At 58.0% G+C, this 22,868-nt stretch overlaps 1 protein-coding gene across 1 annotated transcript; it reads left to right on the top strand.

Moving 5' to 3' along the window:
• The first annotated feature begins 208 nt into the window (after positions 1-208).
• On the top strand, positions 209-21,713 carry Rexo1 (RNA exonuclease 1 homolog). Its single transcript, XM_052747136.1, is given in 17 exon segments — positions 209-3,266; positions 11,225-12,948; positions 13,770-13,871; positions 14,408-14,437; positions 14,439-14,622; positions 15,999-16,162; positions 16,473-16,604; positions 16,881-17,004; positions 17,640-17,753; positions 17,995-18,132; positions 18,271-18,384; positions 18,834-18,907; positions 19,127-19,237; positions 19,588-19,703; positions 19,787-19,925; positions 20,001-20,121; positions 20,197-21,713. Coding segments are annotated over 17 exon segments (3,633 nt in total). The 5' UTR covers positions 209-3,109; the 3' UTR covers positions 20,286-21,713.
• Positions 21,714-22,868: the final 1,155 nt, after the last annotated feature.

A 22,868-nucleotide genomic window follows, 5' to 3' on the forward strand; every position in this document is an offset into this window, starting at 1 on the left:
CTTCAGCCTATAGGCTTATTGTATCTGACAGACTCATTTGTGAAGTAGGATGTACACAAGGTCAACAGTTCAACCTCACATTGGGTGAGAGCAGTCTATAAACCAGAAACACCTGAATTCCACTAGCGTCCTGTCATGATTCAGGATTTTATTTTATTTTATTTTTTTTTTTTTTTAAAATCTCTTCTTCTTTTTTTTTTTTTTTAAAGATTTATTTATTTATTATGTATACAGTGTTCTGTCTGCACATATCCCTGCAGGCCAGAAGAGGGCGCCAGATCTCATTACAGATGGTTGTGAGCCACCATGTGGTTGCTGGGAATTGAACTCAGGACCTTTGGAAGAGCAAGCAGTGTTCTTAACCTCTGAGCCATCTCTCCAGCCCGATTCAGGATTTTAAATGCTGGAAATTGTTGATGTTTTTGTATTCAGCTGTCCATTCTTCTTGGCTATGTGTGTATGTGGCTTCATTTCAGCATCACGTTCTTCTCCACATCCCTCTATTAAATGTCATTCTACTGTTGAGCGGTGTGAGCTTAATTACTCTTCAAAAATAACTGTTTCAACTACCTTCCCATTGCACATCAGAAGCCATCGGCCCACTGCCTGTTAAGCTGCCTTCGAAGAAAAGGGCACTGTACCTTTCCCGGATTGCGAAGACCACTTCAGGGATGGTGCCATACTGTCCTGGCCTCAGAAGATGCCTTTTGATAAAGCCATAACCACACTTGTTTTGGCAAGAATCAGTAGTCCTTTGTTTCGTGTCCATTTTATCCTGTTGTCAGCAGTTGATTCGAGGATACTTTGTTGTCCAGTGGCTAACTTTTGCCACAATGAAAGTTAACTCCATATGCAGTTTCTTCAATGCCCATATTTTCTCTGAAGTAGATTGGTACTGCCAGGAGCCGACATGTCTCATAGTCATAACAAAAAAGAAAAATTTTCTAAGTTATTGAAACATTTTAAATGCCATATTCTGTAGATCTCTGAAGGGTTTGAAGATAACCTGTCTATCTAAAATATATCTACTCAATCTTGAAAACATACCTAATATGACTACAAGTTCTATTATAATGTCTAACTACTAACTTTCATTTCTTTATATCCTAATAGTTGGTAATAACATTCAAGGATCAGAAAATTGCATTACATTGTTAGATGAACGGTACAATTAGAAATATACATATAACATTTTCTAACAATATCAATTTCAATATATATAATTTGTATACAATATAAAACAATCCAATCCAATGTAAAGTATTTATATTTTTCTTTTCTTTTCTTTCTTTCTTTCTTTCTTTCTTTCTTTCTTTCTTTTTTTTTTAACCAACGAATGTAGATCAATAAGGGACAGACAGGGTAATCCTCTGCCTCGAGCTTCGGGAAACTCCCAGAGGGGCCTCAGGCAGGCCCCCAAAGTAAATCCAGTTCAAACCTTTCCTGCAGTTGTAGAGGAAACCCCTAGTCAAAGCAAGTAAATAACCAAATGTCTATTGGAATAAATCATGTTGGTCGAGATGATGAAACAGAGAAAATAGGAAAAAACATAAAGAAAATTTTTTGGCAAACTTCTATTAATGAACAAAGACCAAAACTAACAATAAAGATAAATGGTGTTTTGTTGTCTGGTCTGGTAGACACAGGTGCTGACATTACCATAATTGCACCAGAATTTTGGCATCCAACTTGGCCTCTTCAGGAGGTAAACGTTCAACTGTTAGGAATTGGGACATTATCTCGAGTGAAACAAAGTGCAAGATGGCTTGAATGTATAGGTCCAGAAGGACAGAAAGGAAAATTAAAACCATATATGGCTAACATAGCTATGAACCTGTGGGGTCGAGACTTGTTACAACAATGGAATACTCAGATTAATATCCCTCCAATCTCAGAAACAAATCATAAATTAGTACATGTTTCTGAGAGAAATATTAAAAGATATTATTCTAATGAGTGCTCACCAGCCATCCATGTCATACAAGAACAGGGCACAACAACTGATAATTTCCCAAAAACACCAACAGCTCTCCCTTTAAAATGGTCAACAGACAAGCCTGTATGGGTTCAGCATATATTATCTTTTTAATAACAGTTCCAGGAAAGGCGCAAAGCTACAATCTCAGAAGAAAATAAAAGAGAAAAAGAAACAAAAAGGTGGGAAGCTATTCGCCCCTCCTGCCTCTGCCTGTGGCTGTACAGTCCTGCACCCCTCAAAACACCCCCCACCCAACAAAAAAAAAACAGAACGAAAAAAATAGTTAAAAGGACGTTTCCGGAGCGCGCCTCCGTGGCAGAGCGCCCGTCTCGTGTATGCCGGCACTGCAAAGAGTAGGGGACGTCCCGCCGATACCACTCGCGGTCAGGTGAATGAGCGTCAACCGAGACCCCGGCTAGAGTTGGCTCCGTGGTGAAGAGCACTTGCTGTTCCTGCAGAAGACTTGGGTTCGAGTCCCAGCACCCACACGGTCGTTCACAACCCTCTGTAGCTGCAATTCCAGGGCATCCGACGCCCTCTCCGCCTGCAGCGAGCATCAGGTACGCTCGTGTTTGCACACACATACGTACAAACACAAAGTGAATCCTAAAGGGGGGGGGGGTCGTCCGGAACACTCTCCTTGTCCTCCCGTTGGCGCACGCAGGCATCATCGCGTAGCGAACTGCAAACGCGCGGAGCCCCGGCCGAATAAACGCAGCGCCCCCCCCCCCCCCCAGGGCATTTTCAGTCAGGCGTGCTCTGGACAGCCCCGGCTCCTCAGGGGCTTGAGGCTGAAGATAATGAGGTTGTATCCGCGGAAGTCCGGTGCCGAAAGGCTCCCCGAGACCAGGAATAGATAATTACGCTTTCCTTAGAGCTTCTGTCGTCCTGGACCTCGGATCCTGCGCCCGCCCCCGTTCTGAGGGAGCCGACATTGTAAGCAGGCGCACTTCGGGCAGCCCTTCCCGGCGTCCCTAGCGACAGCGTCCCGGGGGCCTCTGGGGGCCTCGGAGCAAGATGGCGGCGGCGTCGGGGTCCGAGAGGCGCGAGCGGAGACCTCCGGGGCGAGTGTGAGGAGGGGTCCCGGGGTCCCGGGTAGCTCCGGGCCGGGGCCCCGCTGCGGAACGGACCATGCTACGTTCTACCGGCTTCTTCCGCTCCATCGACTGCCCGTACTGGGCGGGAGCTCCCGGGGGGCCCTGCCGGCGGCCCTACTGCCACTTCCGGCACCGCGGAGCTCGGGGCCCCGGCGCGCCCTGTGGCGGCGGTGCGGCGTCTCCCGCAGCAGGTAAAGCCTGCACGACCGCGCCCGGTCCCACCGCTGGGCCGGCCCGCTCGTGCTGCGCCGTCCCCTTGCGCAGCCTGGTCGCACACCCTCGCGGAGCTGCCCCTCCCCTAGTAGGGGGGCATCGTGATGCTGTGCAAGTGTCTAGGCCTCTCTGATCACTGAGTAAAATGTAAACCCGGACACGACGGAGGGAGAGACCGTGCAGGCGCGTCGCCGAGCTGGGGGACTTGGCGCAGTCTGTGCGACCGCCCCGTCCTCGTTCCGGCCGCTTTGTTTGAAACGGGATGTCATGCCTCGCCTGTCACCGTGCACCCTACTCCATGCGCTTGTGGCACATCTTGTTTCTGCTCGCGACACTTTCCTCGGGCGAGGCCCCCGTTGTCTGCAGTAGTTGGAAGCACAAGGCCCTAGGGGCAACTGCTGTTTGTCAAGCTGAAAACCCGCTCGGCTTGGACGGGTGTCGACTTTCAGTTTGTCAGGGAGCATGTCGCAATGATTGGTGTGATGGTACTTTTAAGAAGGCATTAATGTGTAGGCGGTACTGTATTATTAGAGAAAACATTGGGAGAAATTAGAATTTTGCTAGTTAACGTTTTATTTATTTATTTTTTTTACTGTGTAGGCTTGGCTAGTTTGGGACCCAGGATCCTCAGTTCAACCTAGCAGGTTCTGGGATGACCCTAACCAGAAGAGAATGCAGAGAATTTCCATTGCATTAAAGAAGACACTGTGGGGCTGGAGAAATGGCTCAGTTAAAAGCACTTGCTGCTTTTGGCTGGGGGCACATTGCACACCTTTAGTCCCAGTATTCAGGAGGCGAGCCTGGTCTACATGAGGATTTGTTCCAGAAAAGCCATCGATAGTAAGGGCCTCTCTGGGGGTGGGGTGGGGAAAGCACACTTGGGGCTGTTGCAGAGGCCCTGCAACAGGGTTCCCAGCACCCATATGGCTGCTTTATAATTCCAGTTCCAGGGCACCTGATGCAGTTTGGCTTCTGCATACGTTGCAAATGCATACGTACAGACAAAACTCTCATATGCATTAAAAACAACAACAGCAACAACTTGAAAACGTGCACTGCACCCAGACATGGTTGCTCACACTTTTAGTTCCAGCACTTGGGAGGCAGAGTAAGGTGAATTTGAGTTCAAGGCCAGCCTGGGTTACATATGTGACCTTCTCTAAGAAAGAAAGACAGGCAGACATTAGGAGGAAAAGGCTGGAGGGAGGGGGTTATTGAACAGAGAACTGTTTAGACCTCTTTGGTGACCTCTGTCCCTTAGAAGTGGCTCTCCTTTTTTATTATATGTATATATATGTGGCATATATATATATATGAGGCAGGTCTCGTATAGTCTAGGATGGCCTCAGTTGATGTAGCAAAGGATGACCTTGAGTTTCTGGTCCTCCTGCTGACAAGATAGGTGGGCATCATCTCCACGGTTGCTCTGTTGTGGCGGCGGCACTGGGGACAGAACGCAGGACTCACACATTAGAGTCACCTCAGCACTGGCTTCATCTCCAGTTCCCAGATTGATTTCAAGTACTCTGTCTCAGTCTGGTTAAGAGTGTTTTAACATTCCCCCACCCCTGGCCCAGAGCCAGATGGTGGCACATACCTTTAATCCCAGCACTTTGGAGACAGAGGCAAGTGAATCGCTGAGTTCAGGCCAGCTTAGTCTACAAAGCGAGTTCCAGGACAACCAGGCTACACAGAGAAAGCCTGTCTCCAAAAACCAAAAATCAAATAATAAAAAAGAAAACACAAGTGTTTTGCCTGTATGTATGTGTGTATATATGTATGTATATATGTGTGTGTATGTATGTATGTGTGTATATATGTATGTGTGTGTGTGTGTATGTGTGTATATATGTGTGTGTGTGTATGTGTGTGTATATGTATGTATGTATGTATGTGTGTGTGTATATGTGTGTGAGTATATATGTGTGTGTGTATGTATGTGTATGTGTGTATATGCACCAGATGTGTGCAGTGTCCAGAGCAGACAGAAGAGAACACTGGATCCCACAGCACTGAAGCAGCAGATGGTGGTGAGCCATCTCTAACCCCTCCCTGCCGGTTTGTTTTTATGAGTCAGATCGGCCTTAAACTTGTGGTGATCCTCCTGCCTCTGCCTCTTGAGAACTGGGAGGCCAAGCATAGACAGCCACGTCCACCTGCTGTTTTGGGTCTCTTCAGTTTCACACTTGCACTGGCTTAGAGCACCTGCAAGCAGCCTTCACGCTGGTGCTTAGGCTCCCCATCCAGCCCTCAGCCCAGGTACTGGGGAAGCTGCCATGGAGGAGGGAGGCCACAGCTCTGCCGAGCTCAGTCTCTGGGTGTACGTGGAGGGGCTGGCACAGTGGCCTCGCAGAGCCCAGGGTCCCAGCTGTCTCCACTCTTGCACAGCTACTGTGTGCCAAGGGAGGTAGGGTGAGAGGAACAGAAATGAGAGATCAGGTGTCGGGCTAGAGAGTGACCCCTACCCCTGCTACCAACCGCCATGTCTTCAGGGCCCCGGAACCTCCTCCTGAGACTCCCCAGCAGTGTGGTGTGGGTGGCCAGGAGTGAAGACCCAGCAGGAGTTGTTCCCAGACTGTCCTGTGGACAGTTGGGGTGCCCTGGAGCTTTGTAGAAAGAATAGGGTTTGCTCAAGCAAAGGGGAAGGAGGGTGTTCCTTGGGGGGAGAGGGACAGCAAAGTGGCCAAGCTCCTTCTGAGCCTTGAGGGCCTCTGTGGGCTTCTGGATCCCAGCCTAGTGCATGCTTGAGCAGCGAGCATCAGAGGGCCAGGCACTGCAGGCCTCTTCCCACCAAGCTCTGCCACCCACACATGGGTGACTTCCTGTTGTCCTGTCAGAACAGCCTTGCTCACTGCCTGGGCAGACAGGCTTCAGGGGTGGCTTTCCTTCTCTGAGTGACCTGGGGATAGAGGGACCTGTGCCAGCCACTAGCACATGGCAATCCTGCTGCTCTGGGCTCCTTCCCAGGGCAAGATCCACTTCTCCAGCAAACGCCAGCAGGGGGTGCTCCAGGCCACAGCATCTGGCCAGTTGCTGCCTCCCAAAGAGGGCCAGTCAGGGATAGTTGGCACTGTGGACGTGGAGACACCTGTGCATTGGAGGCTGAGGCACAGCACCCCGGTCTTCCTCTGAAATACAGTAGCACACCATCCTACTCTGCTTAGACTGGTGCTGCCAGGGGTCTGGTGACTCTCTTCTCCTTGTCTGCCTCTTCCAGGCCCAGCTCTGCCCAGCCAGGGAGCATCAGGGCTGCAGGTGATGGGCAGCTGGTTCCACTAGTCCATTGTTGCTGGAGGAGGTGGCTTAGAGGTCAGATGGGTGTCCTGGTCTAAGCAGGACAGGATGCAGGATGCTTCTTCCTGCTGCTCATCTGGCACATGTGCCCGGTGCTGTGTCTTTAGAGTGCTTTTTGTGGGCTCCTGGAGAGTGTAGAAGAGTCCCCAAGTCACCCATCCTGCATCTGTCCTGCATCTGTCTCTGGCCATGGCCCCTCCGTTGTTATCATGGCCACGTTGGCCCTTGCAGGTTCAGCTGGGCACTGCTGCTGTATGAGGCCATCGTTCACCAGGCCCTTTCGACCTGGCTCTGTGGCCTATTTGCCCGGTGCCATTTGCATAAGGGACTTGGGATTTTGGGTGACTGCTGGTGCAGGGGTTTGCAGCTAGCATCCTCTCCTCAGGACACACGCCCACAGACGCAGGGGCATTGGACTGGCAGAGAGGCCCGCAAGAGGGCAGCTAGTCAGTCTGAGTCCTGGAAGTATGGACCCTGCAGGGGGCTCCTTCCTCCATGCTGAGTGTTAAAGAGTGCCTGTGGTGTCAGGAGACCCGTGGGAAAAGGGGTGCCTCACCCTTGAGGGGAACTTGTTCCTGGGTACTAGAGCGCGTCAGTGTTCTCTGGAAGCAGCCCCCTAAGAATGGACTTTTGCCCCACAGCAGCCTAAGGGTGCTCCCCAGCCTTGCTTCACTTTGCCAGAGACTGGGGTGGCAGTGGTCTAGGCACATGTGCCCTGAGGCTCTCTGAAGGTCTTTCTGGCTATTCTGGACTCGGTATACACCTCTGGGACTTTGGGAAGAGGACAGGTGGACCAGCACACTGGCTTCATCTGGTTCCGGGAGAGAGTAACTGGGAGTTGAGACTTTTCTTTATTGACTGGAAAGTACTTACAGCGCTTGTGGACCATGGAAAAGGAAGGCTACCTCTAGCCCTGTCCCAGGGTGGTGGTAACACGTGGCCCGCCTGCCTATCAGCTCCTCTGAGCTCTGGATTGGTGGATGCCCATGGTGGTTCAGGCCTGTCCCTGTCTCAGAGAGAGCCCTAGGCATGCAAGGCACCTGTCTCCTTGCATCCCACTTAGTGGCCACATCTGCTTGGAAGCCCTGTCACCCTAAAGGACTGACCTTGTAGAGTCAGGGGAAAGGCTCTGGAGGATGACCTGGGGGCACAAGGATCCTGGGCACATTCCTTAAGGGTGACCTCCTAGGATAAGACCTGTGCACCCATACTGAGGCTGAGGGACACTCCCTAGGCCTGGCGCCATCTTTGGCCAGACCTCGTACCTATGTGCAGCTTCCCATGGCTCTCTCTGGTGACCTGCTGCCAGTGTGTGTGGTCTCTGTGCATGAGTCAGCTAAGGTAGCCTTGGAGCTTGATCCTGCTTGGGTGACCTCATCTGTCCAGCAGTGTTGAGCTTACGGAAACGTGGGTGCCTGGGTCCCAATGTGGGGTGGGAAGGGCCAGCCTAGGAAAGATGGGTCACAGTCCTGTGCAGACCCTGAGCAGTGTGGCCATCTCTCTGGGGTTGGCATTCAGGACTGTGCCAGTCAGAACCCATCCGAGAAGCCAGAGCAGCCTGGTGCTCCCAGAACTTGGAACCAGCACCCCTGCACTGCCCACACTCTGTCTCTCCTTCCCTGTGGTGTTTGAGGAACATCCTTCTCCGCCTCCAGGGCTGGGAGCTCTTATCAGCTCAAGGCTGGGCTGGACCCTGAGCAGTCTCTTGGCCTTTATCAGTCCTTTGGCCTTGAATGGAGACCTCCGGTACTGGCTGGGGACTGACTTCCTGTTGGCAGAGGCCCAGTGAGATACTGCCCCTGTTGAGACTCAGCTGCCTCTGGTGTGGCCTGTCAGACTGATATGTGGACAGGGTTACCTAGGAGAGCTCTGCTTGGCTGTGTCTGGGTCACTCCTCCACTGGCAATCTGAGCTTACGCCAGGCGTCCTGTTCCGGCCTGAGGACCCCAGTTCCCCTGCCCATCTGTCTGTCAGCAGGGCTAGTGGGGCGTGGTGGGTGGTGTGTGGATCCCACCCCCAGCCTAGGACTCAGGGACCCTCCCCTGCAGGTGTGGTGATTTCCAAGAGTAGAGCCTTTGGGGGCTCTCAGTCACCTGTGTGGCCCAGCCCCCTCCCCAGAGAGCACCGTGTGCACCCACATTTACACAGAAGGGTCCTCCTTTGTCACTGTAGGGTTTTGTTTTGTTTTTGGTTTTCTGAGACAGGGTTTCTCTGTGTAGTTTTGGTGCCTGTCCTGGATCTCGCTCTGTAGACCAGGCTGGCCTTGAACTCACAGAGAGTCGCCTGCCTCTGCCTCTGCCTCCTGAGTGCTAGGATTAAGATGTGGTAGCTTCTGGGGTCAACATCTGCATTAATAAAGGGTGTGGCAAGATGCCTGGTAACAGCCGCTTAGGAAGGGTTGTTCTGCTCACAGAAGGCTGCAGTCCATCACAGCAGGACAGGTGTGGAGGCAGGGATGGAGACAGGGATGGAGGCGGGCAAGGAGGTGGGCACGGAGGCGGGCAAGGAGGCAGCTGCTCATTGAGTTCATAGTCAGAAAGCAGAGATAAGCACTGGTGCTCAGCTTGCTTTCTCTCTTTCGTTAAGCCCGGGCCCCAATCCATGCACTGGTGTCCCCAAGTAGGGTCGGTCTTCCCCTCGCAGTTAACAGTCTCCCAGGTGATCCTCTGAAGGTTACAGTGTGGTGCCAAGGTCCCCTCTCCATGTGCCCTGAGTCCTGGAGAGTCACAAGGTCCCCCAGAGGACTACCTCAGAAGGATGGTGAGGCAGGGGCCCCAGGCAGTAGCACCACCAAATACCCTCAGCTGTGGCCCTCAGACAGCCAAGCGCTCCTGGTAGCTGTGTGCTCAAAGTCTAGGCCTGCCAGGCATGGTGGCTCACACCTGCCACTCCAGTACTTGGGAGGCTGAGGCAGGAGGATTGCCATGAGTTCCCAGACAGCCTGAGCTAGAGCAGACCTTGTCTCAAAGAAACAAGCAAGCAATCAGAAAGGCCCTTTGGACGGCTCAGCGCTTGCACCCAGCCAGACAACACCCAATTGGACCCCTGGGACCCACGTGGGTCCTCTGACCTCTATGTGTAAGCCCTCCGGTGAATCAAAAGTCACTCCACATAACAAAGCCAGAGGGAGTGCTCCTCATTTGGGCGTTGTCCCTTCTCCCGCCCACGGGGCTCACGAGACAGGGCATTGCTTGCAGGAGGCCTGAGCATAGCATTCAGTTTAGTTTCTGAGTTTATCCACTCATCTCCTCCTCCCCCCCCCCCCCGGGGGCTTTGGGTGTGCTAGGCAAGGTCTTTGCTACTGAGCCCCCCCCCCCCTTTACCTTTTTCTTTTGAGATCGGGCCTTGCTGGCCTAAGCTGACCTTGAACTTCTGATCCTTTTGCCTCGGCCTCCCGCCTGGCTGGTCCACTGCTTCTGATTGTTGGAATGTTACTTTCTAAGAACCCAGCCAAGCCTGGCATCATTCCAGCATATTCAGGCAGCTAGGGCCACACCATATTGATCTATATGGTAAATAACTAAAGAAAAGTGAGAAGCAGCTCACATGTTTCCCAGTCTCCCCCAATCCCTTCCACAAGTCAGTGGGCTCTGGCCAGTTCCCAGCATGTGCTGAGTTCTTGTCCCCAAGTTCCTGCCCTTCTAGGCAGCGGAGGCTTCCTGTGAGTGCCTCCTCTTTTGTCCTTCAGGCTGCAGATGTGAGCTCCTGCCGGTGCCCCTCACTGTGCTGCATCTCCCATGGCAGAGCTTGTATTTCAGGCTGTCGGCTTCAGACAGCTGCGGAGTGTCATGGAAGACTGACTGACCCTGGGCTTGGCCAGCACCGCTCCTCCAGCCTCACCCTGCTCATGTGGGAGGCCCTTCCCGATTCCCAGTCCTACCTCCCCGAGGACCACCCTGTGGAGGTGCCAGGCCCCTGCTGATGCAGGGTGGTCCCCAGCTCAGGGTCGTCAGCCACAGGGAACTGCCACAGGGTCACTCATGGGCTTTCTGCAGGTGTCTGGGGTGCCTGACCATTCAGCAGGGCTGCGTGGGCTGTTGAGAAGGACGGCTGCTTTGTAACAAACTACCCTCCCTGAGCCTACACCTCGCTTGGGTGTTTTTCCAGCTTCCCTTGGGGACAGTGCTCAGAGAGGGGATATCAACAGTGTGCCTGGACCCCACCCCTCTTCCAGATAGACGTGGTGGGTCATACAGTTCTTGCTTATACTGGTGGGATCACACCATAACTACTAATCTCTTTATTAAGGCTTTAAAAAGAGTTTTACTTTTAATTGTGTGTCTGAATGTGTGTGGTGGGGGGTGAGTTAGGTCCTTTTCTAGAGTTGGGTGATGGGTGTGAGCCATCGTGACTGGTTTATGTGGTGCTGGGGAGGAAGCCCGTGCATCCCTGGCAGTGCTCTGTCTGTGAAGACCCAGACCCAGACCCTTCCCTTCCTTGAGCTAGACACACACCCCAGCACCCATCAGTCATCCTCTGCCAGGTCCTGCATGGGGCAGGCGATCCCAACCCGCGTTGTCACGGTGTCATGGATGTCCTCGGGCCCAAGCCTGGTGTGTAGTGGGCTGTGGACAGCTGGCTCTCTTACCTTGCCCATCTCTGGCAGGCTGGCTCAGGGGCTGTCCGTGTTCTTCCCTCCCAGGGCTTGGCTATGACCCGTACAATCCGGAGCTGCCTCAGCCCCCTGCGGAGAGAGAGAATGGCGTGCTGGGCCAAGGCGATGGCATGCTGGAGCTGGAGCTGGTCAACCAAGCCATCGAGGCTGTGCGTGGTGAGGTGGAGCTGGAGCAGAGGCGCTACCAGGAGCTCCTGGAGACGGCACGGGGGCACGGTGCTGGGGCTTCAGCCCTGGCACCCTGCAGCCCTGCCACGAGCCTGGATGATGACGACACCTTCTCGCTGGCCCTCACTTATACACCAGGGGGCCTGCTGAGCCCAGACTCAGGCTACCAGCCCACCCCACTGGCTGCCCCTGCTGAACCAGGTCAAAAGTACTCATTGGCCCCTTTAGAGAGGGGTCAGGGCAGAGTTGGAGGGGGCACCAGTGCCCTGGAGTATGTCCCCAAGGCTGTGGGCCAGCCGCGCCGCTGTGGCCGACCGGTGTCTGGTGGCAAGTATGTGGTGGACAGCTCAAAGCCATCAACAGATCTGGAGTACGACCCACTGTCCAACTACTCAGCTCGGCACCTTGGCAGGGCCAGTACCAGGGATGAGAGGGCCGCCAAGCGGCCGCGAGGCTCCCGGGGTGCTGAGCCCTACACACCTGCCATCAAGAAGCCCTGTGACCCCTTCGGCGGCTGTGAGGCCAGGTTCTCAGACTCAGAAGATGAGGTGGCTAGCCCGGCGAAGGCTGATGTCAGCAGCCCCAAGGCTGGGGCTGAACCTGAAAGCAAGGCGCCTGGGAAACCTGCTTCCAAGGAGGGTCCGGAGCCCGTGGAGGGCAGCCTGCGGGGCACCAAGGAGATGGCTGTGCAGTGTGACGTGGAAGACCTCGGGCAGCCTCCGAAAGCAGCAGACACAGTAGCTCGGGCCCCTCACGATGCCGGGGTCCCCAAGGACGGCAAAGCCAAGAGGAAGAAAAGTGGGACACCAGCCAGCCTCAGCCACAAGGACAAGGCCCGCAAAAGAGACAAGAAGAAAGACAAGGACCCGGGACGGCCCCGGGAGAAGGAGAAGGTGTGTGCAGACAAGAAGAGGACACATGCTGGCAGCCCCCGGGGCAAGGCCCAGGGCTCCGAAGGGACCAAGAAAAAGCCATCCAACACCACTGCGGTGGCCAGCTCAGGGAAAGGGGGACCAGGCCGCTCCTCCAGTGGAGGGCCCCGGCCCCAAGACTCCGGGTCTGGCCCCCACGCACCACTGGCCCGGAAAGGCGGCAGTGATAGGAAGACACCATCAGGGAAGTTGGTGGAACGCAAGGCCCGCTCCCTGGACGAGGGTGCCCCCCAGGAAGCCCCTAAGCTCAAAAAGCGGGCCCTGAGCCATGCTGAATTATTTGGGGATGAGAGCGAGGAGGAGGACTCAGGCTTGGGGGCCAGGGCACCCCGGGTCTGGCCCCCCACCCTTCCCAGCCTCAGCTCAGACTCAGAATCAGACTCTGACTCCAGCCTGGGCCTGGGTGAGACACAGGTGCCCAAGCGTCTCAAGGCCGAGCTACCCGCATCCCCCGCATCCCCCGCACCGCCCTCCCCACCCTCCTCCTCCTCCTCCTCCTCTGGAGCCAGCCAGTGTGCAGAGGAGGATGTGGACTACTCGGCCCTGGAGAAGGAGGTGGACTTCGATGCGGACCCCATGGAGGAGTGCCTGCGGATCTTCAATGAGTCTACCAGTGTGAAGACGGAGGACAAGGGCCGGCTGGCCCGGCAGGTGAGGGCGCTGGCCTTGGCAGGCGAGGGCCCTGTGAGGGGACACTCCATCCCGCAGCCGTCTCCAGCCGACTCCAGCCTCTGAGACCCAGGCAGAAGCCGCTCCTTCAGCACCGGCCTCTTAACTCCATTCAAAATTCAGGAACCCTCGGTGGCCGCCTGCTGCCCCCCTGCACCCTGCCCAGAACGAGGATGCTGGCTTTCTACCCACCCAGCCGGCTTCCCGTGGCAGCGTCCGACTGACCGTTCAGACTGACCGGCAAAGGGGTACCGGGCCCTCCCGCCCCGCGCCTGCCTCACACTTCCTGTCCCCAGCTCTTTGTCCTCTCTTGTCCTCCCCCCCCCCCCCCCCCCCCCCCCCCCCGCTCTTGCTCCTTTTCTGGCCTCTATCCCCGTCTCTGCTCTCTCCCTGGCTTGCCTATCTCAGGCCAGCCTTGACCCATCTGGGTGTCCCCCTTCAATGTCCCCATGCTGGCCACCAGGGGGCACTCACCCTGCACAGACAAAGATGGACTTGGCCCTTTCCCTCCAGCACTAGGCCTACGGGGATGCCCTTGACTGGCACTCCGTATCTGAGCCGTCATCCTGGGCTGGGTGTGGGGGCAGCAGCAGGGCCGTGCCTATTTGTCCTCCTGTCCACAGAATTGCCACCCTAGCCTGGGAGGCAGGTGCTGGGGGGGGCTTGGGCCGCAGGGTGCTGATCCTGGGTAGGGCTCTCACTTGCAGGACCGCCTGAGGTCTGGTGGTGACATGAGGCTGGGTGGAAAGGCAGGGGTGTGCCCCAAGGAAGACCTAGAGTGAGGAGTGCATGTGTGTTTTCAGCCCCCCAAGGAGAAGGCTGTGGAGAAGGCGCACGCAGACCTGACCACTCTGTTCCCGGGGCAGAAGAGAAGGGTCTCCCACCTCTGCAAGCCAGGCAAGGAGGTAAGACCCAGACTTGGGGATAAGGGTGGGCAGCTGGAGGGAGAAGGTCTGCCCCCCAGTCTGGATCCCAGGCCCCCTGCTGCTGGCCTTTGGTAAGCTGGTGTCCTGTAGAGAAGCATGCCCTGTCCACTGCCTGTCCATCATCCCTGACCTAGGCACAGGAGCTGCAGGGAGAGTGGGACAGATTCCCGTGGGTAGCAGAGTTGAGCGGGCTAGCCAGCCTCTGAGCCCAGAAGAGGCCACACAGGGCTGCGGTGACAAGCGTGGGCACACACAAACATTCAGAACTAGTCCTTAAAGCCTCCCAGGACGGGGGCAGGGTCCCAGATGCAGTTTCTCAGGAAGGCTTCATCTCTGAGATGTGCGCAGACAGGTCGCCGTTGCCCCTGCACTGCTGGACAGTGACCCCGGGACCAAGGCTTCCAGAAGCCAAGGGAGCTGGGATGGGGGAAGGCTTCCCACCCCGGGGCTCCTCATCCAGCCTGCCTCGAGTGCTCTTGACTCAGAGCTGGGCTCCAGGACCTGTGTTCTTTCAGGCGGAGGCCCCAAGGAGGGCCCCCGCGGCCCCCCCCAGCCCGGCCCCCGACTGCTCAGGAGGTGTGCTACCGGAGAGCACAGCAGGCGCAGAGGGCCTCTGCCAGCTGGTTACAGGTGGCCCCGAGGCCGACGGACAGGCTCTCCTCCGTGCATATCTCTGCCCCTGGGGAGAAGAGGAGGATTGCTCACGTACCCAACCCCCTCCTGGCCACCAGTAAGTCCTGGCCCCACCCTCTCGGACCCCCAACCCCAGCATCTGGGGTACAGGGGGAAGCAGCACCCTGGGAACTTCCCTGAGTTACTTGGCCTTGAGCACCACCTTTCCGGGGCCTTGGTGGCTGACTGACCAGGTGGAGTAGGGACAGGATGGCTCAGAAGGCCTGGGCAGCTCCTTGCTTCCTCCCAGACTCAGGCCCTGGGATGCTGGAGGCCAGGGGTCAGTGGGGACTATCCCAGTCCAAGGCCCCTCAGTGGGACTTGCCTGGGCCTGCCTGGGGTGGGCAGCAGCTCTGAAGGTCAGGTGTGGAGTAGTCCTGTCTGTGCTGAGCACAGTCCCTGAGAACACATCCTGCCTAGGCGGTCGGTCGGGGCTGCGTCTTATGGCTCCCAGGGCGGGTCTTGCCGTCAGGACAGACCACTTCTCACTAGTCAGGACGTGAGCCTGTGACCCAATCAGGAAGAGCTGCTGGGCCTGGCCCTCTTCCTGCCTTCCCCAGGCCTGCGGTGCCCAGGATTCTCTGTTCCTGTTCATGCCCATGGCCCAGCCTTGGGGGAGGCTCCTGGCCTCAGCCGCAGCAGGGCTCATTAGGGCCGCTCTGGTTCTGCACTCCCTTGTCCCCAGACACGCACCTTGATCTGCCTCAGTGCTTGCGCCCTAGCTTGCTCACAGGGCTGGGTTACTCATGCACGTGTGCCCTCCTCCTGTGGGGCTGAGAGAGCATGGGGGCCCCCTCTTGTCAAGCACAGCCTTGGGTTGGTTCCAGGAAGGATGGCAAAGGCAGCCTGGTCTTGCTCCCTGGCCCTATCCAGAGACGATCCTGACTAGAGGCAGATGTCCCTAGTCTCTGGCTCCCTTCTTCCAGGGGCTCTGATGGTCAGGCACCCCACACCCCTGCATTAACAATCGGGACAACCCTGGCCACCCACTGCCAGGGCGGAGACTGTATGGTTTGTGACCTCATTACAGGGACAGGCAGGTAGCCTGTCACAATGAACAGGCCAGGGCATCCCAGGCCCTCTAGTCCTGTGCCTAGGAGCCAGGGCTACCCCTCAGACGTCAATGCCTCGGAGTTGGGGGCTGGAACATGCGGCAGAGGCCCCGACCACACCCTGCCATTTGCCAGACTGTCCCGACCGTGGCGTTGCCTGAGCCGGCCTCCACAGCCGTGTTGCCCTTTCCCACCTCCATGGACTTGCCCCAGAGCAGCTAGAGTCCCATGTCCTTCCGCACCCCGAGCACGGCGCCCCGGCCCCCGCTGCGCTGCGAGATGCGTGTCCTGCTCACACTCAATGACCACAGCTTCCTGGTGCTCCGCAGCTCCGTCATGGGCCTCCTGTCCTCCTGTGCTCATGTCCCCTGTCCCCCACCAGCCCCAACAGGTGCCAAGAGGGCGCTCCCTGCCAGCAGCAGCCAGGTGTCCCACGGTCCTGAACCTGGCAGCCAGCCACTGAAGACGCGCACGTTGTCAGGGATGGCATCAAAGACCACCACCACTGTCACCCCCAAGCGCATCGCCCACAGCCCATCACTCCAGGTACCCTGCCCCCAGCTGGCTCTTCCCTGGCCTGCTCGCAGGACTCTGCTCTGCTCGTAGTGTCCCTCCCAGGGTTCTGTGTTGGCCTTACAGTGTGTTCTGTTTACTAGTACTGAGGATGAACCAGAGTCCGTGCAAGCTGGGCAGGCCATGCGCAAGCCGCGCCCCAGCCCCTCCCTGGGGGATTCTGGGCAGCGGTCCCACCCCCAGCCTTTTCCTCTAGGATTCATGGCTGGGCTCGTGCTGTGGACGGCCCATTCCCCTCTTCCCCTGTGTCCTGACCCCTCGCCCACCCCGCCTCTTCCTCCAGAGTCTAAAGAAGCCCGTTATCCCGAAAGAATTTGGCGGCAAGGTCCCCACTGTGGTGCGCCAGCGCTATCTCAACCTCTTCATCGAGGAGTGCCTCAAGTTCTGCCCGTCCAACCAGGAGGCCATTGAGAAGGTGGGGCAGAGCAGGGAGCCCCGGTCACTGTGGCCTTGGCCTGAAGCCAGGAAGGGCCCTTTGTCTCCCTGGCTCTCATCTAGGCATCTTGGTCCAAACTGACTGCCTGTACCACTTCCTTGTGGGCAGCAGGCTCTTCCTAGCCAGCGTGTCCCCGGAATACACGGGCAGGGTCTGTGCGGGGTCCCCCGGTCCTGCAGCCCGCCTGCTGTCCCCTCAGTGTGGTTGCCCCCCCCCCCCCCCCGCTGATGTCCCGGTGCCGCTGTGTCCCGCTAGGCACTGAACGAGGAGAAGGTGGCGTATGAGCGCAGCCCCAGCAAGAACATCTACCTGAACGTGGCTGTGAACACCCTGAAGAAGCTGAGGGGCCTGGTCCCCAACACCGTGCCCAGCCTCAGCAGTGAGTGGCAGCTGTGTGGGAGGGCCCTGCCCAGAACTCGGTGCTCATGGGCTCCAGCAGCAGGCCGTCCCAGTACCCCACATCCAGGCGCTGCCTGAGTTCCCTCCTCCCTCCCTCCTTCACGTGTGGGGCCTCTGCTAATGGCGCCCACAGCCTCTTGACAGTGAGTGGCTGAGCGCTGTGCGTTTGCTAGGGGAGAGAGGGGGAGACAGTTAAGAGGTTCCATTGTGTCTCCTCGAGAGGCCACATTAGGCAGTCACCACAGTGATCTTGCTTCCCTGGGCAGCCCTTAGCCTCCATTAGCTTCTCCCCACCTGCCGGAGGGTCGGGGTGGCCTTTGTAGGTGGTGACAGCTCAAAGCTTCAAAATGCATTAGTTATCTGCTTGAGTAGCTGCAACATGCCCCTGCCTCACACCTTCCGTCAGGAACGGTAGGCCTGGCCTGTCCACCCAGAGCACGGGTCGGGGAGCTGCTCAGCCCTGGGGTGACCTGTCCTCCCTTCCCAGCAGGGACTCTGTAGGCAGGAGAGGGTATGTACATGTAGTAGGCTTGGGCTAGGGGACAGCAGTGTGGCGGCCCTGAGGACAGACTGCAGCCGGCTCACGCTCCCTGGCTCCTCTGCCCTTCCTTCTAGAAGCCAGTGGCCGCAGAGTTGTGTCCCACGAGGTGGTGCTGGGAGGCAGATTGGCAGCCAAAACCAGCTTCTCACTGAGCCGCCCCAGCAGCCCACGGGTGGAGGAGCTGAAAGGTGAGTTCACGCCTCTGCTGCTCCGTAACACACACACACCCACACACACACCCGTGTCCATGGCTGTCCTGTCCCCGCCCTGTCCCCTATCATCGCCCCCCTCCTTTGCAGCAGTGGCAGCCAGCGCCCCGCAGGGACAGCCCGGTGCAGCAGCGTGTGTGTGTGTGTGTGTGCGCGCGTGCGTGTGCCTGCGGGTGTCCCCCTGACCCCGGCAGCACTGACCCCCGCCCGGTGCCCACAGGGAACGCCTTGTACAGCCGCCTCAGGGAGTACCTGCTCACTCAGGAGCAGCTCAAGGAGAACGGCTACCCCTTCCCCCACCCAGAGCGCCCAGGGGGCGCCGTCATCTTCACGGCTGAGGAGAAGAAGCCCAAGGACCGTGAGTCTCCTCCAGCCGCGTCCTCACCAGCAGGACTGGGTGGGGAGCTGCCTGCTGAGTCGGGCGTCGTGCTCAGGGGTGCTGGTGCCAGCCTCTCGCCCACTCGCCCTCTGCCTGTCCGTCTGTCCTCACCCACAGCCTCCTGCAGAATTTGTTGTCGCTGTGGCTCCGAGTACCTTGTGTCCTCCTCGGGCCGCTGTGTGCGCAGCGAGGAGTGCTACTACCACTGGGGACGGCTGCGGCGGAACCGCGGTGAGGCTCGGCCACTGCACACACAGCTCTGCCCGCCCCGCTCCCCTCCGTCGTCCGTGGGAAGGCCCCGTGCCCGCCCCGCTCCCCTCCGTCGTCCGTGGGAAGGCCCCGTGCCCGCCCCGCTCCCCTCCGTCGTCCGTGGGAAGGCCCCGTGCCCGCCCCGCTCACCTCCGTCCGTGGGAAGGCCCCGTGCCCGCCCCGCTCCCCTCCGTCGTCCGTGGGAAGGCCGCGGTCTTCTGTGACCGGAGTGTTCCTCCCAGAGCACAGGGTCTGCTTGTCTCACACTCCGCACTGTTCCCGGGGGACCTTCCCTGGGCCCGCATCAGCCTGAGATGCTGCTGGCCCAGATCTCTTCCCTGAATCCGGTCCCTGCCGGGGGGTGGCCAGGGTTCCCTGCCGGGTGGCCAGGGTTCCATGCCCGGGCCTGAACCCCATTGCTCTCTCCCCAGTGGCCGGGGGCTGGGAGACGCAGTACATGTGCTGCTCGGCTGCGGTCGGCGCCGTGGGCTGTCAGGTTGCCAAGGTAAGTCCTGCTGGGTGCCACTCCCCGCTCTCGGCTTCGGTCTTGGACACTGTACCAGGGTTGAGGGACACAGTTGAGTGCTATGTTCAGGCTTGTCATGGGCCCCACCCAGCCCTTCCAGTCAGGAGCGCACTGGGCCCACCCGCCTCCACAGGCCCCTGGTCCCAGGCGTCACATGTGGCCTGTGCTGGTCCTGCTGCTGACCCCCTTGTTCCCCAGCAACACGTGCAGGACGGCCGGAAGGAGAACCTGGAGGGCTTTGTGCGCACCTTCCAGAAGGAGCTGCCCGAAGATTCCCACGCAGGGGTCTTTGCCCTAGACTGTGAGATGGTGAGTCTGGGCTCTTGGGCACCTGGTGCTGTGCGCAGCTGGGGCCACTCTGGAAGGGTGAGAAAGTGAGGCCGCCCGAGGGCTTGCAAGCGAGTGGATGGCTGAGGTGCAAGGCTGTCACTAATGCCGCATCTCCACGGTGTCCCGAGGGTGTGTGTGTGTGTGTGTGTGTGTGTGTGTGTGTCTCAGCCCACTTGAGAAGGGTTCTCGGGGTTCCTGGCCAGCGTCTCCCTCTGCTGCCGTGGCTCCCCCGGTGTCCCCACGGGGTCTGTGCAGCAGCCATGGCTAGCCACCAGGGCAGGTGGGCTTGGGAAGCCGGCTGCATCTAGCGCCCATCTCAACGCCCGCAGTCCTACACGACGTACGGCCTGGAGCTGACCCGCGTCACAGTCGTGGACACAGACATGCAGGTCGTGTACGACACCTTTGTCAAGCCCGACAACGAAGTTGTCGACTACAACACCAGGTGGGTGCCGGCCTGCCACGGGACCCCAGCCTTGCTCCTGTCCTGCCTGGCCCAGATCTCCTCTCAAATCCGGCCCTCTGCAGGTTCTCGGGGGTGACGGAGGCTGACCTTGTGGACACAAGCATCACACTGCGGGACGTGCAGGCCGTCTTGCTGAGCATGTTCAGCGCTGACACCATCCTCATCGGACATAGCCTGGAGAGTGACCTGCTGGCCCTCAAGGTAGCTGTGCCTGCTGCGGCTGAGGCTGGGAGGCCCTGCCCAGCAAGCCCCGTCCACGACCCACCTCTCCCGTAGGTTATCCACGGCACGGTGGTGGACACCTCAGTGCTGTTCCCGCACCGCCTGGGCCTGCCCTACAAGCGCTCCCTGCGAAACCTCATGGCCGACTACCTCAGACAGATCATCCAAGACAATGGTGAGGAGCCAGCGTCCGGGTGGGGGCTGGGGGACAGAGCAGGTCGGGACCGTGCTGACCATGTCTGCCCTGCAGTGGACGGGCACAGCTCCAGTGAGGATGCCAGCGCCTGCATGCACCTTGTCATCTGGAAGATCCGAGAAGACGCCAAGACCAAGCGATGACTCCCCACCCGCCGCCGCCACCATGCCACGCCCCTTTCCTACATCCCTGACTGCCCTTAGCCCCGATGCCCTCAGCCCCGATGCCCTCGGCCTCTTTTCAAACTGTAATAAAACATGACAGCTGACCATGCGTCTCCCGAGCTCAGGCTACAGGTCTGGAGTGGCCCTGAGCTGGGGCCAAGACCGACCCCCTGAGCCCAGCCCCACACAGTCCTACATGTCACCCTCAGCCCTGTCCCCTGTGCCCACTCAGCCCCCACCCTCCCGCTGCACCAGGCAGTGGCCCGCCCTGCTCCTTTGTGTATAACGCAGCTGACAGGACAAGCCCTCATGGTTTGAGACGGGGGTTGTCTTTTTTTACTTTATACTGTTATTTTTATTAATTTTTAATTTAAACCTGCTGACCCCACAGTTCCTCCTCATCAGAGGAGTCCAGCCCTGGAGCCATTGGGATCCAGGGCCTGAACCCCACACAGTCAATCCTGTGGGCTTGGATGTCTGCCCTGCCTTGTGGGGTGGCTTCCAGAACTCACCCGAACCCACCAAGACTCCCCAACCTCAGAGCCAAGCCAGCCCCAAGGAAGGCCTGACCTTCCAGGGCCTCTGGGCTGCCTTCCAGGGGGCTGCTGCCTCTCTCCGTGGGTAGGAACAGAATAAATGTTTGTATGAACTTTAGATTTCATAGTGTGTGGTGCTTTGGGGGCCAGGCAGGACCCCGACACACCCCCTTGTGGCCCATGTCCCAGTGGCCAGGGTCAAGGAAAACAAATTATTCCCTTGCCCAGAAACCATCTCTGATCCCAAGTTGGGCCCATGCCACCCTGCTCTGGGGACCTCTGTGAGATAGCCCAAAGCTTGGGTAGGCCGTGCTTGCCCGCCCTCCCTCTTCTGAGGGTCACCTTGTGTCTCGAGTGCAGGCTGCTGGTGTGGTTTCATCGGCTGTTGTGAGCCCAGCTGCTTAGACAAGGTCCAGAGTGGAAACCAGGAACCCCTGCCACCTGGTGGGTGTCTCGAGAAAGGGCCTGGCCATCAAGGCCACTCTGTCCCTATGCCAGGAAACAAATTTTGCAGTCCTCATGTCCCATGTGACTTCGGCATGATTGGCTTCCTCTTGGCAGTTACCTGTTGGGCACAGAGGAGCCCCAGAGCCATCAGGCCCTGGCTTGGCCAGCTGGAATTAGAACCATGCAGGGTGACCCAGCTGTGAGGGTCAGGGCAAGCCTCCTGTGGGGCTGTGGCTCATGGCAACGGCAGCTTCCAGGGGTTACTACGCGGTGTAGGGAGCTCTTGGCTGCAGGGTCTGTGGGAGCTTCCTTGGTTAAGCCGGGCCATCTACCCTCAGGGTTCTCTTGACCAATTTGTCCCCTCTTCTACCTTCTGTAAAAAAGTTTTTTTAAAAAAATAAACGGTGCCGATGTATTCACAAGAGTCCAAGTGTCTGTCTTGGGTGCTTTGATGTGTGTCTCTGCCTTCGCCCTGCCCAGGACATGTCAAGGTACCCTGGAGGTTTCCCCCGGGCAGGAGGCCAGCCTGCAAGGATCTTTCTGTTAGCTACCCCTGGCTCCGCATTGACAGCCTCAGGGCCTGTGCATGTCTGCGTGCAGGGGCGGCTGTCTCCACTGTGATTGCCCCCTTCCTCTGTATAAGTCAGGGTAGGAGATCTCCCAAAGGCCATCCAAAAGGACAGGAGAACCTGTGGGTCTTGTCCTGAGGCCAGCCTTTGCTCCAGACCCCTGCCTGCCCCACAGCCTGACCTCAGCAAGGCTTCTCTGTCCTTACCCCATGACGCCTGCTTCTGCCCATGAGACATAGCTCCACCCACGAGACGTGACACCACCCACAGGGCGTGGCTTTACCCACCAGGCAGAGAGCTGCCCTGGAAGCCGGGGCTCCACCCATGATGCCCGGCCCAGTCCATTCTTGCCCCACCCACAAGCATGGCCCCGACACAAGATTGGTCACGCCCACAAGGCCCGGAGCCGCCCCGCCTGGCTCTAAGGCATGGCCTTGCCTACAAGACCTAGCCACACCACAATGACCTGGTCCCGCCCACAACACCGGACCCTTACCCCCGTGCCACCCAGCTAAGTCCCACCTTCTCCAGGCCCCGCCCCCTCCTCGATGCCCCGCCCCCCGAGCCCGCGCCGCCCGTTTCAGACCCGTTGGCACCAGGCTAACAGTTCCACAACATCGGCGGCCCTGGACGCCGCAGGCGGCCCGCCCGAGGCAGCCCGGCCCCACCAAGCCCGGCCCTCTCAGGTGAGCATCGACGCTCACGGGCTGTGCATCCCAGGGCATCTGTGTGACCTCTCTGGGCTCTGCGGGTCACAGGGCTGGGGTGTCAGCATTGGGGGCAGGAGATGGCGCCCCGTAGAGGTTCGGAAAATCAGACACCGAGTTGGGGGTCACGGACGGGACCGTCTGGTGACCATTAGACAGAGTTTAAGGCTGTGCACTGTGGCTACTGGGGGACACTGCCAACGGGTGTCGGTGAGTGGGCGGTGTTCCTGTCCTAGATAGGCTTTGGAGAGGGTGTCTCTTGATGGAGCAGCACTTCTCAACCTATAGGTCAAGACCCATCGG

This window comes from Peromyscus californicus, unplaced genomic scaffold (genome assembly GCF_007827085.1).
Source record: "Peromyscus californicus insignis strain IS unplaced genomic scaffold, ASM782708v3 Scaffold_1__1_contigs__length_55948999, whole genome shotgun sequence".
Lineage (NCBI taxonomy): Eukaryota > Metazoa > Chordata > Mammalia > Rodentia > Cricetidae > Peromyscus > Peromyscus californicus.